This window comes from Microcebus murinus, chromosome 8 (assembly GCF_040939455.1).
Source record: "Microcebus murinus isolate Inina chromosome 8, M.murinus_Inina_mat1.0, whole genome shotgun sequence".
NCBI classification, from domain to species: domain Eukaryota; kingdom Metazoa; phylum Chordata; class Mammalia; order Primates; family Cheirogaleidae; genus Microcebus; species Microcebus murinus.
The window spans coordinates 97,837,138-97,857,021 of record NC_134111.1 but is presented as its reverse complement, the minus strand read 5'-3'; the positions used below and the strand labels follow the sequence as shown (position 1 = coordinate 97,857,021).

Here is a 19,884-nt window from a genome sequence, read left to right as displayed (position 1 = left end):
CCACAAGGAGAAAAACATGTCAGTCCCTTAGGGCAGGCAGAGCCTTTCCTGGCACTTGGATATGAAATTAATCTCTGCAGTGAAATTTCGCATGTGAGGGCTCAGTGCTGCACACACGTCGCTCTCCACCACATTCCTCTCCCAGATGCAATGGCGGATTCCACAGGGAGGAGCTAGACGCAGGATGTCGAGAGGAGATTCTAATGTTTCAAAGTTTTATCTTTTCTCTTCCTGGTGCTCAGCCAGATCCTTAAAATAAAAATAACAATTTTTTTTTATTATGGGAAATTTCAAACGTATATAGAAAAATGAATAGAGTAATTTGGCAAAAACCATGTCTGCGTCACCTGGTTTCAACCATTCTCTACTCTTCAGCCTGTGTTGTTTTTACCTTGCAGATGTTGGGACATTTAACTGTGAATAACCCAGATGTTATCTGGAATGAGGCTGGCCCCTGATGGAAATCAACATTAGCCTGGAGAGTTGTTTAGCAAGGAGTGGCTTGAATCATCTCCATTTCATTTTCAGAGGTTTAGGGGCCCATTAGTCTCCTTTTGGTTTAGGATTGTCCTCCTAATCCTTGTCCCAGGTAGTCCCTTTAGTAAGAACATGTGGTCAAAGAATGAGGCTGTTTTAACAAAACCTAAGATATCAGAGATAGGCAAGAAAATAGGAGAAGGCCCTGTACCAGCATAGAAGCCTCCTGCAAGATTACTTTTAAGCAGTCTGTAATAAAGTCAGCTCCCTTCAGTGAACACGGAACTATCTATTATGTCTGAGTAATGCAAGTCCAAGATGTCAAGGACCTCAAATTCTGGTGTAGAATTGCCCAGAGTTCTAAGACCGTTCAAGAGTGATTAGGCACTTTATGTTTAAGAGATACTGTTGACCGTCAGGAAGGATATTTTTACTCTACCTGGATACCATATTTGAATAACTTCAGTAATATTCTCAAGACTGTAGGAAATTAGGGTCAGTGAACCCAAAGGACGGTCAATAACGCAAGAGCTAAGGAAGGCAGCCTGAGAGCAAGGGAGGAGGTAGAGAAATCACAGAAATCTGGAGCAAGAATTAAATGCCACAGTTGTTGGGGTTATTTTAGAGTGAGGGTAAAGGGTGTCCCCACACGTGTCTACTGAACCTGAGGCCATCAGAGCAAAGGAGAGGACAGCATGCAGCTGTGAACAGAAAAGGACTTGGAATTAGACAACACAAGCTTCAGCCTTGACCTGTGCTTGCTGGCTGGGGCACCTTAAACAGTTTATCTGACTCCTGTTGAGTCTGTTTTCAATTCATAAAATGGATCTTGCAGTGCCCACCTGGCAGGTGTGGTGAAGATTAATGAGATAATTTCATGTAAGCAACTTTATAAGCAATGGGATTCAATTTCTAGTCAGGCGGGATTTTATGTTCATGCTGATGTCACTGAGATATCAAAAAGAGGTAAATATATTTTCTTTAAGGGAGAGAGTACCAGAGAATTATAAGCTATGATTCTTTTTTTTGTTGTTGAGACTGAGTCTCACTCTGTCGCCCGGGCTAGAGTGCCGTGGCGTCAGCCTAGGTCACTGCAACCTCAAACTCCTGGACTCAAACAATCCTTCTGCCTCAGCCTCCTGAGTAGCTGGGACTACAGGCATGCGCCACCATGCCTGGATAATTTCTTTCTATTTTTTTTTTTTTTTTTTTTTTTAGCAGAGATGGAGTCTCGCTCTTGCTCAGGCTGGTCTCAAACTCCTGAGCTCAAATGATCTGCATGCCTCGGTCTCCCAGAGTGCTAAGATAACAGGCAGCAGCCACTGCGCCTGGCCTATAAGCTATGATTCTTAAAGAGAGAAATATAGCTGCTTAGAGAACCTATCTACCTGGGATGATTTTTCACAAACAATTAGACTTCACTGAGAGGTAAAAGTTACAGAGAATAAGACAGAAAAGGGAGGTTGGGTCCAGATTGTCAAGGGCCTTGCACACCATGCTAGGGAGTTTAGACTTACTCATTTACATATTTGAATCTATATTTCATAAATATTAAAATATAAAAATGCCAGAAAATTAAGCCAGAGTCAGGGAATATATAAATTAGAAGGAAATATCCAAGTTAGAAGGGGGAAATAGTCCTATAGATTATAGATCCCGATATAGTTGTTAAAGCTGAACTTCACATTGACTCTGAGCTTACAATAGGCAAATCAAAAAGGAAAAAAAATGGGTAGTCCCATGATTTACATTGTTCATGAGGACAAAACATCAGTTCTCAAGACTAGCAAAAGTAGTGACACCTAAATGAGTGATTTTTCTTGGGTAAGACTTCATAAACGTGGCACAAAATGATGTATGGTATATGGTATTCTCAACAACATCCTCATAGTAAATGCAGTGTTTCTTGCAGGGCCCTTTACTATTTAGTTGAGAGTATAAGGTGAGATAGCAACTCAGTGAAAGCAGTCCTCCAGGGGAGTAAAAGAATATGGTCCAGGATTCAGTTTTCTGATGGTTGGGATTGATTTAGGTGTACCAAAAAACTTCACGTATGGCAGAAAGGTTGACTTCTATATATGTGCAAAGGAAAGACATTGGTCCTTCCAGCTAGACTTCTATTGAGATAAAAGTCAACTTATACCCCACTGTCACTCTGTCCCCTCATATAGACTTACGTTTCTTTATAGCATGCACTCCATTTGATAGGAAATGATCTATGTGTTATCCCTCTAGGATATTGTCTTCCATAGAATGTGTCCATCTCTTCCACTAGGACACAAGGTCCATGGGAACCTGGACTATGTCCTTCTGACCTTCACCACATCTCCAGTGCCCACAATATTGCTTGACACATGGAAGTTTCAAAAAATGTTTTTTGAGTGAGTGGGATCAATGAATAAATGTTGGAGAATATCCAGCTCAGGATAAAGATGCCAGTAAAGATACCTGTCATACTTGGAAGATCATCCAAGATGGTAGGACTGGCAGCATAATGGGAAAATAGAAGAACTAAACAAAACTTGCTTGAATAAATGACTCTCCAGCTTCTGCTTTGAGATGGCCATGAGATCACTCACACTCAGGGTCAAGGGGGTATCTGAATAAAATAAACTGTGGTAATGGAAAGGGTAATGTAATATAAAGCAATATTGCTATGTATGATACATTTGGGTCTTTTTTGGCACATGAACTCCCTTTTCCAAGGTTTTATACCAAGCCAGAGTCTTTACTGTAGCTTATAAGGCCCTGCATCAGGGTTTCTCAACCTGTCACTGTTGACATTTGGGACTGGATGGTTCCTTGCCGTGGGCCTGTCCTGTTCGTTAGAGAGTGTTTAGCAGCATCCTGAACTCTATCTACTAGACGCCAGTAGCAATCTTCCAGTTGTGACAACCAAAAATATCTCCAGACATTGCCAAGCATCTCCTGGGGGGTACAATGGCTCCCAGTTGAAGATCACTGTCCTGCATGATCTGACCCCATGCCCATGACTCTCTTGTTCTTTGGTCTATTCTAGCCACACTGGCTTCTGGGTCTTTTTTGGATGTGCTAGGCATGCTCCACCTTGAATCCTTGCACTAGATGCTCCCTTTGCCTGGAATATCTTCTCTCAGAGATTACCATGGCCATTTCCTCCCCACTAGCAGGCCTTTGCCCAATTGTCACCTTCCCAGGATACCTTGTTTTAGATTGCACTCTCCATAACCTGCCTCCTCTTTCTGTCCCCCTTCTATGTTTGTCCCCATGGCATTTATAACCTAGTTTATTGTACCATGTACTTGTTCATTTTGTTTATCATTAGTCAGCCCCACTAGAATATGATCTCCAGGAGAGAGTTTTCTGCACTTCTGTGACCCCCAGCTTCTAGAACAGTGCCTGGACCATGGTATGTGTTCAGTAAACATTGGTTGAGTGGGTGAATAAATGAATGCGTGTAGCACTGAAATTTTTTAACCTAGAATTTTTCAAAGTAAGCTTCTCACCACTGACTGTGAAAGTTTCATTAATGTACAAATGGAATATTTGACTTCAAGCTGCTGAGGAAAATTGAGATTCTGTATTGGGTTTTAGAATTAATCTCTAAGGGTCACTGTTCATTTTACTTGAAAAATACTTTTATACATACTTACACAATACTCTTACGAGGAAATATCTTTCTGCAATTTAGCTAAACTACCAATTTTAAGTAAGTTTATTTTGTCCCTTATGCTGGTTGAGTTAATTAGACCTAGATTAGTGATTTCATAGGTAGTGAGTTAAGCTTCTCAATGGTGGTATAACAGTTTATAACTTCCAATGGTCAAACACAGCTTTCCACAAAAAAATATGCTAACAAGCATCATTTCCTATAATAAACATCCATGATCTCCTACAAGTCAATAGTCTTGAAACAATCAAAACAAACTTTTTATTACAGGAAATCTCTTTGTCCTTAGAAAATAGACAGGGAAAAATCTAACTTTATGGGTGATGTGAAAGAGAATACACAAAGATTTAACTAAAATTTTATGGTCATGGATATGTAAACATTTGTTAATTTCCTTCCTCATTCATCAACTCTACTTTAAGAATCAATTCAGTGTTTTGCTTTGTCTAAAGCAATTGTTTCATCAACTTCTTAAAATTTCAGATTCCTGCTTAAAACAAAACAAAACAAAATGTGTGTCTTCTGTTTTAGCTCTAAACTCAATCAAAGCTAACTTGAAGATATTTGATTTGGGGTTTTTAATAATTTATTTTCACAAGCAGCATATTTTCCGTGGAACTCTACGAGACGAATTACATGCTAAATGTGTCCCTCACATAACCAAGGAAATTTATCTGCAATATGGAATGTCTGGATACAAACCAAGTAAATTTTAGAGGACAGCTGCCAAAACCAATGACACACAGTAATTCATCATGATGCGGAGGCCCACTCTGGAATTGTATGCGCTGGGCGTGCACAGCATTTACATTTCAAAGACGGCCACAAATCTTTGGAGGCACAAAGAGCTCCAGACACGACTCCTGCAAATATCAAACGTGTACGCTGTTGTGCATTTGAGCAAGGATGAGATTTTCTTAGATGACAGTTCTAGAAAAAGGAGCGTCCTGGTTTAAAAGGCTACCAAGCCACCCTTGATGCGGCATCTCCCAGCTTGCAGCTACAAGGCGTGTGCAAACACACACAAAAGGGAAAAACCCAGGACATAATGAAAAACCAGACAGGCCGCAACCTCTCGCTCGAATGCATAGGAAATTTCCATGTGCCGCAAGGAGGCCTGAGAGATGGTAGAAGTAGAAGGCAGGAAATGTAGCTCTAACTTAAGAAGAGAGGCTATTCCTTTTATTCCAATTGTTCTAGTTTCTAAGATGTAACTGCAAAATGTGTTCTTAAACTTAAGGAGACTTGATCGTGCAGATTACAAGAACTTGTTGTATTTCCTCAAGAAAAGCATATTCAGTTAAAAGAAACACATCTACATAATATGTGGCAGTTTGGTCGAGCTGCATGGCATGTTTTATTGTCCAGCTTCTCGGCTGGTGTCTGAGGACAGGGGTCTGTCTGCTCACTCCTCGTTTAGTCACTTATTGCAGGGGGTATCCTCTTATGGGGTAAAACACGATCTTATGGGCAAGGGACAGTTTTTCTTAGAAAAGAAATCTGTTGGGGAGAAGAGGTGGGGAGAGTTAGATGGAAAACACTAGAAGTATAACTACAACTAGATCAGTCGTATTGAAACTGTTTTATATAATGACCTAACCCGTTTTACGTAATGACCGTTTTACATAATGACCATAACGGACGTTCCTTCAAGGAACCTGAGGTTGAATCAGTACTAGGAAATCTAGACATGCCATTCATGTATTAAAAGGTCACACACGAAAACAATAGATAATTTCTACAGAAGCTAAAATGGCATGGGATACGATTCAGGAATCATTTCGGCTTTCACTTAGAGGTGAATTCTGCAAACATCCCTTTGAGGTCAAAATTATTCTGACTGAGCCGCCAATATCCCCTTGAGAGCTGGAGAAGAGAAGGTGACATTGTCATTATTTGTAATTCGATAAGGAGTGAGTGAGAGTGAGAGAGAGAGAGAGAGAGAGAGAAGTATCTAGAAAACCAGAGATTCAACTAAAATCTCTGACCTGTAGTGAAAGCTCAGTGTGATGACTAATAACGAAAACCAGTCATCTCTTTTTTTTTTTTTTTTTTTTGAGACAGAGTCTTGCTTTGTTGCCCAGGCTAGAGTGAGTGCTGTGGCGTCATCCTAGCTCACAGCAACCTCAAATTCCTGGGCTCAAGCGATCCTCCTGCCTCAGCCTCCCCAGTAGCTGGGACTACAGGCATGCGCCACCATGCCCGGCTAATTTTTTCTATATATATTAGTTGGCCAATTAATTTCTTTCTGTTTTTAATAGAGATGGGGTTCTCGCTCTAGCTCAGGCTGGTTTCGAACTCCTGACCTCGAGCAATCTTCCCGCCTTGGCCTCCCAGAGTGCTAGGACTACAGGTGTGAGCCATGGCGCCTGGCCAAAACCAGTCATCTTATATGTGACTACTAATCACCAGCAAGTGCTATGGTATTACAAGAATGGGATGAGGAAAATATCTCATTACTGATAGCTACAAAAAAATCTAAATATGCAGGAGCAAATGTGTTAAGAAATGTACAATAACTATGAAGCATGATTGAGAGACAAAAGCATATGAAAGGGAGAAGAATGGGCCACCCTTTCCTCTTCTAGGAGGGAGGCAGGCACCTGGCAGTGCTCAGGGGGAAGGGGTGGAGACCCTGAGCTGAGGGTACTTGGAGGAGGAGGGAGTCTCTCTCTGAGATTAGGGCAGGAGGCTGGGGCCCGGGAGGGGCAGGGAGAGTGAGGGGACAGTGTGGCTGGGGAGCAGTAGAGATTGGACACCCGTCAGGCTTGGGGAGACACCTGGGAAAGGTGCTTTTGTCTGTCTCGTTTAGATTTTTTTAAGTTGTAAGGTTTGCTATCGCCATTCTCTATTGCTTCTCTTCCTTTCCTCATGAAAATCCTCTGTAACAGTCTACACTGCTTGCATGGGCTTTGGAGCCAGATTTGTGGCTTTTTCAGATACGTCGCTACCCTTAGGTTAGCATTAAGACGGGAGCGGGGAGGCCCGGTTTCATTTAGATTTTGTAACTACCTGAACAATGAAGCTTCACATCAAATTCAGTTCTCTGTGTCTGAGTCGTGGTCATTTACTGAGATAATGTTAATCCAATAAACCCAACACAATGGTTACTTGAATTATACTCTTTTCAGTTTCTCTTGCAATCAGGTGATTTGCATGGCTGTGCATTGAGGCCTGGTTATAGAGAGATTCAGTACATTTTCTCAGTGCTCGGGAAGGATGGTCTGGGCAGGACATTTGATGACACTTTTGTTGCAGGTGCTGTCTATGCTGAAGGGTTTTAGTTGGTTGAAGTAACATCTAATTTAATGGCTGCAGCACAGCCCTGTCTGCTCTAGCAAAATTGCCATTTCCGTGTCTGGTTGGCAGAACTTCAATTTTACCTCAACAACAAGTTGTTCTTTCCATTTCTATTTTAGGAAGATTGAAAATGGTTGGGATAGATATGAATAAATACAAAAATAAATGTTTGGATTTAAACTGTAAAGAGACACAACGCTATTTCTCTTAAAGCTGTGATTTTAACCAGATTATGATGTGTAAGAGATATGATTAAATTACTCAGGATTGGTATCATCATAGAAAGGAAGTGGTGCTTTTGGACTTCGAGGCTCATGGCCAAAGCATATGTTTGGGAGGCTCTGGTCTCATGCACTGTATTTTTTGTGTTTTAGGCAACTTTTTCGTGTACCTGTGAGGACCAGTATGTGGGTGCTTTCTGCGAAGAATACGACGCCTGCCAGAGGAAACCTTGCTACAACAACGCGAGCTGTATTGATGCAAACGAAAAGCAAGATGGGAGCAATTTCACTTGCATCTGCCTTGCCGGTAGGGTGTCCGTAGTTCATGGTTATTCATAGTATGTCTCTCTCTGTACAGGGTGCACTTGGTGATTAAAGAGGGTTAAGCAATACTTTGTCAAGCTGTTGCATGAAGGAACTTGAAGATCTCACTTGAGGTAATGAGGGAGTGGAAGAAGGAAGTTCCCCTGAGGATGAACGTCACTGTTCCCTTGGCTTGCTTTCTGACGTTAGAATGGTTGCTTCCGTTTTAGCATTCCACCATTTTTGTTCTGGGATAATGATATTCTTGGTCAGATAGGGGTCTGGAGGTTTCGAAAACAATTTTGCAGATTTGTACTGAGCATTGGACTGGCACTGTGCTGGGTGATTATGTTAAGTAACTTAAGAAAAATCTAGAATAAACTACACAAATTGTTATGTAAAGCCACCTAATCCTCCCATTTTTATTAATTTCCTTTTGTTCATGTATGTTCATTAGCACAAGTCCTTGGTATACTGTTTTCCACAGTGGGGGAGTCTTTAGCATTCCTTGATTAGTATGGGGTGTTCTTGGATGCTCCATGAGACTTTGAAATCCTCAGAGCACATTGAGTGGCTCTCAGGAGAGCCCGGTGGCAATGTGCCTGCAGACTTTCATGCCCTGACAATCCTCTTAATTGACTTACTGCCCAGGAGAGTTGATTATAAACCCTTCAGCAGCAGGAGTGGCATTTTATCAGTGAACATTTTGGTACAGCTGTTTCGATGCGGCTTAAAAGCAAACACCAAGTTACTCCTTTTTTTATTATCAAATAATGTGCAAAACTGACATCTTTCCTCTTTCCATCTTATTCTTTTGCCAACTTCTGCCACTGTGTGGGGATTAGGGTGTGCTAGGATCTGGGGGTGGAGTGAAGTGCTAAAGTACTCAGAGTGAGAAACAAGAGCCAACATGTAGAAGTTTAGAAACTAAAAGGCGAAATTCGTTCACTCATCTATTCCCACCCAAACTTTGCGAAATCATAAGGATAGGTTGATAGTTTGGTATATTCCTTCCAGACCATCCATTGTGTATGTGTGTGTGTGTGTCTCAGTATATATATTTCTCTTGCAATTCAGATGGTTAAGTATTTTTCTACAAGTTTGTAAAAAGTGATTATGTTATGCTTATTGTTCTATAACTTGCTTTTTTCAGTGTGCATTTGTCAGTAGATCATAGACATCCTACCACGTCAGTACCTATGGAGCAGCCACATTCATTTTAACAGTTGCATAGTGCATCTCCCACATTTGTATCTCCAGGTCAGGTTGCCCTCCATACCCACTTCCCTGATAGCCTACATGTCATCTCTATTTAGATGTCCCAGGCCACCTTCAGCTCAGTCATCCTAGACTGAACTCTTCATGCCTCAGCTGCACACAGCTCATCTTCCAGGGGCTCATCAGTTCCTACAGGCCGGACATCTGCGAGCCGTCCTAGTCACCTCGTTCTCCCTCTCTGTCCATATTCTTTCTACCTCCAGTGTCCTCCATTTTACCACCCAAAGCCCACCACCCTCTCTGCAGCCCACTCCTGAGATAGCCTCCACTCTTTCTCCGTCCACTCTTGACACTGCCACATACTGGGACCAGAGAGACCGTGCCGAAGGGAGCATCAGCTTTCATCACGTCCTTCCCCCGGGACGCTCCATTCTCCACGTGGCAGGTGATCATTTTCCGGTGGATATCTGATGTCATTGTTTTCCTGCTTAAACCCCTTCTTCCTATTGCTTTTTGGATGAAGATCAAAATCCTTAGCCTCATCCCCTCCTCCCCCCATGATGTGGGGCCTTTTGCCTCTTTCCAGCTTCATCTGACACCCATGTCCCCCTAACTCTGGTTCCAGCCACCTCGGCCCTTCACCTCCCTGACCGCTGGGCTCCCTTCTGCTGCAGGGTTCCCCCTCTCTTTCTTGTGCCTGACAGCCCTCCCTCCCCGTCTCTGTTTTGCCTGGTTAGTTACCCTCAGACTTCTGTTTCAGACCCTGTTAAAGGTCCCTTTTCCTCGAGAAGTCTTAACTAAATGCTTCAAGATAGATCTTCCTTCATTTTTCTCTTTCATAGCCCCACGTTCCTTCCTTCACAGCCCTGTTTCCAGCTTCGTGTGCAAGGGTGATTGTTTGATTACGGCCTGTCTTCCCTACCGGATTGGTAAGCCCCGTGAGAGCAGGGCCCGTATCCATTTTGTTCGTGATTATATCCTAGTGTCTGACAGATCGTGGACGCTCGGTCAGTGTGTTGGTGCGATGAATTAGTGAAGGAGTATAAAAGTAGACTGATGTTTTAAGCCATTCCCCTACTGATGGATCTTTGAGATGTTTGCAATTTCTCTTTTATAAGTAGTGATAATACAAATAAAGATCTTCCTACAAATAGTATCAATCAGAGTTGATAGGTGGACTGAAATTTTCTATTTGGACTGAAATGATTTCGGTTTGATTTTTAATCCAGGTCTGTTCTCAGAGGGGATTTCTCCATGTTTTTAAAGGATCTCATGTGCACAGAACTGGATTGTTCATAATCCTTGGTTTGTGACACTCTCTCATTTTGTCCATGCACAACCTGTTTTTATATATTTGCTAAGTTTTTATATATTTGAAACCACCACCCAAAACAGTTATACCTGGTAACTAACCACAGAGTCTCCTCATCTGTCCATTCTTCCAGCTCCTCTTCCCTTCCAGAGGTAATATTACCCTGTATCTTGACTTGGTCAGTACTTTGTTTTCCTTTATTATAGCTTCGATATTTACATGTTTTTATGGAAGCATGTTTTTCCTTTTTTTTTTTTTTTTTTGACCAGTAAGACTACTGGAGAAAGCATGTTTTTAAATTTATAAAAATGGTATCATGCATGAATCACATCATGATATCATCCATATAATTTTCTGGTACTCTTTCCACTTAATAGTATATATTGAGATATACCCGCACTGTTGGAACTCATGCTTTTTGACTGTTAGATAAAATTCCATTCATCCATTCTCTTACGGACAGAGACTGATATGCATCTAGGTTGTGTACATATACTCCATGATGTTTACATAATACAATCAGGATGGATTTCTTAAAACATACCCTGTTGTTAAGTGGTACATGATTATAATGCTTTGTCTCTCCATTGCCATCAGGACCATAAAGCTGTTGCATTACAAGTATGTGAATTTTGATATTCTACTTAGACAGACCTAGGGACAGTTTGGTGATTGTTGGTAAATCCATCATCATTGGAGTAGAACTCAAGAGATGGCAAATTGATCTTGATTTATAAAACGATCATCTTTTTTTTCTTTTATTAAAGCAACAAAACTATTTTATAGCACCACACTTGTAAACAATGGCAAATTATTATTTTAATAAGCTACTTTCTAACAGTAGTTCTATCATTTCCTGACTGTTACAGATTGAATACTCCCAAACTTTCATGAAATGATGTGAGGTTTTATTTCAGATCTAGATGTCTTTTTGTGTTCGTCACAGTTCAAACACGTTTCAAAAATAATGTTAGTAATCGCCACTGACATTCACATCACACTGTTTTCTGAGGTTCTTCTTGAAAGGTGTGTGGTTTGCTTGGATTTGTCCATGTGTGAGAAAAGTCCCTCCATGTGAAAGAAGTTCTTTCTTTTTTAATGGAATTTCAAGGCAGCTTTAGAACCACAGCAGCTTTTTAAATCCTTTCTGCTCTCCTTGAAGCTGTAGCTTTCCTTCCTTCCCCTTTCGCAGAGCTGGGTCCATGGGACTCCCCTCCCTCATAGGCCCTGCACTTCCTTAAGCTCTAGAACAAATCCTGATCAGAGGTGGAAGAGATTTAGGAAACGTTACTCTGGCACCAGGGATATGTTCCCGTTCTCTTAAGCAGCTTTCTTCTTAGCCAGTTCCAATTCCTTGCAGGGACCCTTCCCCCGTAGGTTTCTTTCTCCCTTCTAGCTTCTAGCTCTGCCTCTCAGTAAGCTTTTTACTGTAGTCAAAATGCACGCATACACACGGTGCTGATGTTTATTGAGTGTTTACTGCATGCTAGGCCTGTGCTAAGTGCTTTCCAAGGGTAATCTTAGAACATGTGTGAGTTGAGCCCTCTTAATTTATACCAGTTTCATAGATGAGAAAACTGAGGCACAGGGAAGCTTTATAACTTGGCTGAGGATATTAGTTAGGGCAACAGGAGGCTGCACTGCTCCAAGCCTTGGTGGCTTCCAAGAAAGGGTTAATATGTGCTTGTGTCATAGTCTGATGGGGGCACTTGCTCTCTGGGAGAAGACTCAGGGCTCCAGTTCTTTGCACGTTGTGAAAACACCATCCTCAAGAGGTGGTTTTTGCAGATGCTGCTGATGGGAAGGGGCAGCTGGAGGGTCCCTTGTGGCCTGGAGGCACTTCCACCACATGCCATTTGCCAGATTCAGTCCACCAGTCCTCAGAGGCTCTGCCTAGGAAGAGGAAACGGTAGGATGAACGCCTTTTGCTGTCTGGGTTGCCTTGCCAGGCGCAAGTGGCAGGAACTATTGGGGCTGGGATTTGAACCCAGGTCTTCCTGCTGGCCTGTGGGGCTCATGTTATTGATCGTTTCACTGTACTCTTCTTTCTATGTGTGCAACTAAATGGTGTGCTGGATTCTTTGCTGTTACAAATGTGTAACAAGACCACGTAATCCCTTCAGCTTTTTCACGTCAAACAGGTCATTTTTTTAAAAGAAGAAATATTAGGCAATTTTTCTTAAAAGGGGGGCCAGATGCCCCAAAGGAGGAGTTTTCTACCAAATTTAGTTCTGAATATCCTTGAAAAAATTATTTTTCTGTAGGAAAATTACATTTCCTTGTGGAAGAACTATTTACACTTTAATTAACATCAATTAATTGACCTCTGAAGCACTGGATATATACATAAGAACACTCGAACAGTGGGAAGTGTATATTCCTTTTGAAATTTTTTCCCACTGTGCTCTGATTATTACAAGTTTGATCCTGCAAAATTATCTTGTTTGATGAATTAATTAACTCAAACTAGGTTGTTGAATAAAAACTCCCAGCAAAGTGTCTGGGTAAGTGAAATATTTTCAACAAAAATATCCAGCTCTAACTTTGTTAATATTTTTGATCTTTTACTTTAATTTCTATTTCAAGTGTCAGTACAAAAAGAATTTTTTGAGCCATGGGTAATCTAGAAATATATAAATATGGCAGAATGGGTTTTGGGTTGTTTAAGTAATAAGCCTTCTCCTTTAGTTTTCTTTCTTTTTTTTTTTCTAACCTCACATATTTATTAGTTATGTGTGGTGAGAATACTTAAAATCTACTCTTTTAGCAATTTTCAAGTATATAATACATTGTAATTAATAATTGTCACTGTCTTTTACAATATATCTTTCTAACTTATTCCTCCTGTCTAAGTGAAATTTTATATCCTTTGATCAACAATTCCCCAATCTTTCCCTCCCCCTCTGCCCACCAGCCCCTGGTAATCACCATTTACTCTCTGCTGCTATGAATTTGATTATTTTAGATTCATTATATAAATGGTCTGATGTAGTATTTTTCCTTCTGTGCCTGGGTTATTTCACTTAGCATGATGTCCTCCAAGTTCATCCATGTTGTTGCAAGTGACAGGATTTCCTTATTTTTTTAAGGCTGACTAGTATTCCATTGTGTGTGTGTGTGTGTGTGTGTGCGTGTGTGTGTGTGTGTATATATATATATATATATATACATACTATTTTTTTTTTTTTTTTTTTTTTTTTTTTTTTTTTTTGAGACAGAGTCTCGCTTTGTTACCCAGGCTAGAGTGAGTGCCGTGGCGTCAGCCTAGCTCACAGCAACCTCAAACTCCTGGGCTCGAGCGATCCTTCTGTCTCAGCCTCCCGAGTAGCTGGGACTACAGGCATGCGCCACCATGCCCGGCTAATTTTTTTTTTTTATATATATCAGTTGGCCAATTAGTTTCTTTCTATTTATAGTAGAGACGGGGTCTCGCTCTTGCTCAGGCTGGTTTTGAACTCCTGACCTTGAGCAATCCGCCCGCCTCGGCCTCCCAGAGAGCTAGGATTACAGGCGTGAGCCACCGCGCCCGGCCCATACTATTTTTTTTTTGAGACAGAGTCTTGCTCTGTTGCCTCAGCTAGAGTGCCATGGCATCATCATAGCTCACTGCAACCTCAAACTCCTAGGCTCAGGTGATCCTCCTGCCTCAGCTTCCCAAGTAGCTAGGACTATAGGCATGTGCCACCATGCCCGGCTAATTTTTTCTCTCTTTAGTAGAAACAGGGTCTTGCTCTTGCTTAGGCTGGTCTCCCAACCTCAAGCAATACTCCTACCTCGGCCTCCCAGAATGCATGCCTCCCAGGCATGTGTCACTACACCTGGCCTATATACACCACTTTTTAAAATTCATTCATCTGTTGATGGACACTTAGTTTGATTCCATATCTTGACCATTGTGAATAACACTGCAGTGAACATGGGAGTGTAAATATCTCTGTGAAATACTGATTTTGTTTCCTTTGGATATATACCTAGTAGTGAGATTGCTGGATTCATTGCTGGATCAGGAATAGTTATACTCATATCAAATAAAATAGACTTTATTTTTATTTTATTTTATTTTATTTTATTTTATTTTATTTTTGAGACAGAGTCTCGCTCTGTTGCCCAGGCTAGAGTGAGTGCCGTGGTGTCAGCCTAGCTCACAGCAACCTCAAACTCCTGGGCTCAAGCAGTCCTGCTGCCTCAGCCTCCCAAGTGGCTGGGACTGCAGGCATGCGCCACCATGCCTGGCTAATTTTTTCTATATATATTAGTTGACCAATTAATTTCTTTCTATTTATAGTAGAGATGGGGGTCTCACTCTTGCTCAGGCTAGTTTCGAACTCCTGACCTCGAGCAATCCACCCTCCTCGGCCTCCCAGAGTGCTAGGATTACAGGTGTGAGCCACCGCGCCCAGGAAAATAGACTTTAAATCAAAAACTGTGAAAAGAGACAAAGAATGTCACTATAGAATGATAGAAGAATCATTCAACAAGAGGATTAACAATTATAAATATATATGTAGCTAACATTGGAGCACCTACATATATAAAGCAGATATTAATATATCCGAAGGGAGAGTTAGACTATAATACAGTATAGAAGTGGACTTCAATACTTCACTTTCAAATATAGATCATCCAGATAGAATATCAGTAAGGAAACACTGGACTTGAAATATACTTTAGATTAAATAGATTTAGATTAATTTTACCTAACAGACGAATACAGAATGTTCCATCCAACGGCCGCAGAATATACATTCTTGTCAAGCATGTGAAACATTCTCCAGAATAGATTATATGTGGAGCCACAAGATAAGTCTAACACATTAAAACGTATTGAAATCACAGCAAGTATTTTTTCATATCACAGTGGTATGAAGCTAGAAATCAGGTAACAGGAGGAATTTCAGAAAATTCATAAATATGTAGAAATTAAGCAACATACTCCTGAACAACCAGTAAGTCACAGAGTAGATCAAAAGGGAGATTTAAAAATATCTTGAGACATATGACAACAGAAACACAACATACTAAAACCAAAAGGATGCAGTAAAATTAGTTCTAAGAAGTAAATGGCAATAAACAATGACATTAAAAAAAGAAGAAAGATCTCAAACAACCTAATATTACATTTCAAGAAATTAGAAAAAGAAGGACAAACTAAGCCCATTGTTAGTACAAAGAATGAAATAATAATAAAGATCTGATCAGAAATAAATAAAATAGAAAATAGAAAAACAATAGAAAAGGCCAATAAAACTAAGAGTTGGTTTTTTGAAAAGATAAGCAAACTCAACAAACCTTTAGTTAAACTATTAAATAAGATAGAAGACTCAAATAAAATCAGAAATAAAAGAGAAGACATTACAACTGATACCAGAAATACAAAGGACCATAAGAGACTACTATGAACAATTATTTGCCAATGAATTGGATGACCTAAAAGAAATGGATAAATTCCTAGAAATATATAACCTACCAAAGCTGAATCAAGAAGAATCAGAAAGTCTGAACAGACCAATAATGAGTATGGAGATTGAGTCAGTAATAAAAAGTTTCCCATCAAAGAAAAGCTCAGGTCTCATCAAAAGACTGCAAGGACAGAAGCAAGGGAGGGTAGCTAGGAGTGACCAAGCACTCTGAAGGACAACACTGGGTTTGCGGCTGTCATATCGCTGGGTTTTCATGTGGCTGAGAAGTTATTAACCTCTGCTTGCCCCCCTGCCCGCCAAGTGACACCAGCTGGCAGTGATGGCTGAACAGGATGTAGACAGGTTGTGAGGATGAATGAATGGCAAACATGGACTGCTCTGAAGGTGAGTTTAGTGGCAAGTTGTTAGTATGAGGAGTAGAATCAGGGCAAGGTCTCCGTGATGATTAATTTCATGTGTCACCTTGACTGGGCCATGAGGTGCCCAGGCATCTGGTCAAACATTATTCTGTGCGTGTCTGTGTGGGTGTTTCTGGGTAAGATTAACACTGGAGTTGGGAGACTGAGTAAAGATAGAACGAAATGTGGACCTGCTCAGCTATGAACATGGGCTATTCTTCAGGGAAAGGGAAGAAGGACCCCAAAGGCAACTCAGAGATAATCAGGGCTGTCACTCCCACCTCTAGCCCAGGTTCCCAGGGGCCAAGGCCATCTCCTTCTTGGTTTCAAAGGGTGAGGAAGCCTCTCAGGTTTCAATGGGCCAGGACCACCCTGTCCACCCGGCCCAGAGCCTCAGGGACAGGGCTGCTGTGGGGTGCCATTGCCACACCAGGGGCCCAGAGGGCAGAGCATCAAAGCAAAGGGGATTATTCTTGAACATTAAGTTATGGTGGAATTTGCCTTGCTAGGGTTTTGGACTTGCTTGGGACTTGTCACCTCTTCCTCCCTTCCTAATTCTCCCTTTTGGAATGGGGATGTCCTACCTGTCTTACCATTTTAGAAGTGCAGAACCTGTCTGGTTTCACATGTCCACAGCAGGAGAGGAATTTCTGCCTCAGGATAAATCCTACCTGGAGTATCATCCCCATCTGACCTTGATGGTACATAGATGTATCATCTATGTACATAGATGTACACAGATGTACCATTTGGACTTTAGATGTGACGCTGAAATGAGTTGAGACTTTTGGAGATGTTGGGACAAAATGAATGCATTTCATATGCCAGAAAAACATGAATTTTGGAGGACCTGAGGTGGAATGCTATGGACTGAATTTTGTCTCCCCCTAAATTCATATCTTGAAGCTCTAACCCCCAATGTGACTTATCTGGACATAGGGTATTTAGGAGGTAATTAAGGTCAAATGAGATTATAAGAGTAGGGCCCTAATCTGAAAGAAATATAGTTTTATAAGAATAGGGGAGAGGGAGAGGAAATGAGAGGAGAGAGAGAGATATCTCTTTCTCTCCCATGTGTGGACATTGCCAGAAGACAGGCATCTATAAGCAAAAAAAAAAAAAAAAAAAAAGAGCCCTCACCACCACCTGCCCATGCGGGCACCCTGATTTCAGACTTCTAGCTTCTAAAACTGTGAGAAAAATACGTTTCCGTTATTTAAGCCACATAGTCTGTGGTAATTTGTTATGGAAACCTGAGCTAATACAATCTCTTTTATGCTGCTATAAAAAATAATAGCATATAGTTTAATAGCACAGAATACACAGATTATAATCATAAATCCTGCCCAAAGTAGACTTTAAATGTGGACTGTTTTTCTTACTTGTTTTCCATGGAGCCGCAGTACGATACTGTTTGGTTCAGAACAAGGTCCCTGGAGACCCTGCTCATTGCCCGACGTCGCGTGAGCCCTAAATGCCGGAGTCAGGCACAAACCTGGCACATCTGCCCTGGACCTGGACCCTTACCTGTCCCACCTGGCCACAGCTCTGGGGCCAGCAGTCTACATCCCGCTTCCACCCTCACCATTTCCTAGCTGAGCTCTCTGTGCGAATGACACTACTCCTCTGGGCCCACTTCTTGGATTAGAACAGGCCTGACCACAGCTTGAGTGCTGAGCGCAGACTGAGAACGCAAACTCCAGGAACGCGAGTCAGTCGGTCAGTTCTGTTGATGTGTCTCCAGCACCTAGCCTGGAGCCTGGCGCATAGTAGGTACTCAGTCGAGGCTTGCTGAATGAATGAGTGAGTGACAGAATAAGTAACATTCTATATGAGCCATGCAGGTATAGCTATAGTGGGGGCTCAACTCCCTTGCTGCTTCTCCCTTTCCCCTCTCTCCCTGGGCTTTTCCCTGAAACACAAATTGTGTTATTTGCCTGTTGCATCAGATCGTGGCCAGCTTGTGAGCAGCGACAGTTATATGATGTTACCCTTTATTATTCCATCACCTTGGTGCCGAGACCTGTGCCTCGCAGATAGTAGTCACGCAATGCACGATTAAGTTGAATTTTAACTTCTTTCATCAGATTTATTTTATGAAAGCTTTCTAATTTCAAGAATGTAACTTTTCCTCAAAGGAGCTATTTTTTTTTCTGAAAAGAATAGCTCTGATATGCATTCAGAACCACCACTGCCAAAATATTATTAGCATTATGCAAAGCATTTTTCAACTTCAAAGCACTACATTGTTCCAACTAATTGGCGATCTCAGCCTATTTTTAAAAACTCGTCATTTCCGAGGCAGGGAGAATGTCACACGTGTTCCCACCCCAGCTCTACTCTTTTACACACGGAGCGAGTCAGCCTCAACCCCTTTGTGCTGTAGGTTTGAAATGGGTCACCTTCTCTTGGAATCAAATCCTGGTTAGAATTTGCTGTGAGTTCTCAAACCTGGCCTTTTTTAACCCAAGAAGTGAGTGCACGAGCAGATCGTGAATGCCGTTTTTAAAAGGCAGGTTGGTTTGGAGTTTCAGGTTGGAAGAGACGGTAGAATGTGCCTCTGCGTGTGAAGCGCAGGTGTCCTGGTGAGGCTGAAGGACGTGGCCAAGGTCACAAAGCTCGTGAGGGAAACCGGGATTCAGGCCCCTTCACTCTGGGTCCTTCTTTGAGTCCGAGAGTGTGTGTGCCTCACTGTGACACACTAAGAGTTCGTTATGGATAGAGTGGGAGGTGTTGTCTCCGAATGCATTCCCTGGTGTCACTCATCCCCTCTCAGCACTGGAGGTAGCACCGGCTGGGGCTGGAGGGGGACAAGACAGGGTTGTCATGTGTCACATCGGGGTTTCAATCCAGCCTCTTCAGCTTACTGCTTATGTTACCTCTTATGATCTCCTAACCTTTCCCAAAGCCGCGCCAGTTTCCTCATCTTTAAAGTAAGGAGCTGTTGTAACGACCATTCATTCATTCAACAGTTACTCGCCAAATGTATACTGCGTGCCAAGCATTTCCTGGGCCCCGAGAATACAACTGTGAACAAAGCAAAGGGCTTTGGGCTCTTTGGGCTCACGGAGGTCGTATTTTAGTGAGGGAGATGAATAAGCTATGCACACATGTGTGAGTCTCTGTGGTGTGTGTTTGAGTGTGTGTGTGTATGTTTGCATATTTGTGTGTTGTGTGTGTGTGTGTGTGTTGTGTAGTCCAGGGAAAAGACCAGGTGTTGATAGGTGCTATGAAGAAAGAAATAAAATGCAGGGTGCAGAGATGAAGGGAAACAGGAGCAGGATTGTAGGTAGGGTAATTAGGTGAATTCTCCCAGGAGGGGAAATGTTTTTGAAGAGGCCTGAATAAAATGAGCCTGTGAATAATGCTAACGGTATGAGGTCTGTGTTTGTGTCCCATAAAATTCATGTGGGGACGCAAATACCTAGGCGATGGTATTATTAATAGAAGGTGGAGCTGTTGGAGGTGATTCGGTCACGAGGGTTCCAATCTCGTGAATGGGATCAGTGACCCTATAAGCGAGACCCCAGAGAGCCGCCATCTTTTCTGCCCTGTGAGGACACATAGAAGGTGCCATCTATGAGGA

General features: G+C 41.8%; 1 protein-coding gene across 1 annotated transcript in view; it reads left to right on the top strand.

Annotated features, from left to right (window-relative positions):
• Positions 1-19,884, top strand: part of DNER (delta/notch like EGF repeat containing) — a 315,218-nt gene that overhangs the window by 187,192 nt on the left and 108,142 nt on the right. Inside the window, exon 6 of the mRNA XM_020288165.2 lies at positions 7,801-7,954. Within this exon, the coding sequence (XP_020143754.2) occupies positions 7,801-7,954 (154 nt within the window). The remainder of the gene's footprint in view (positions 1-7,800; positions 7,955-19,884) is intronic.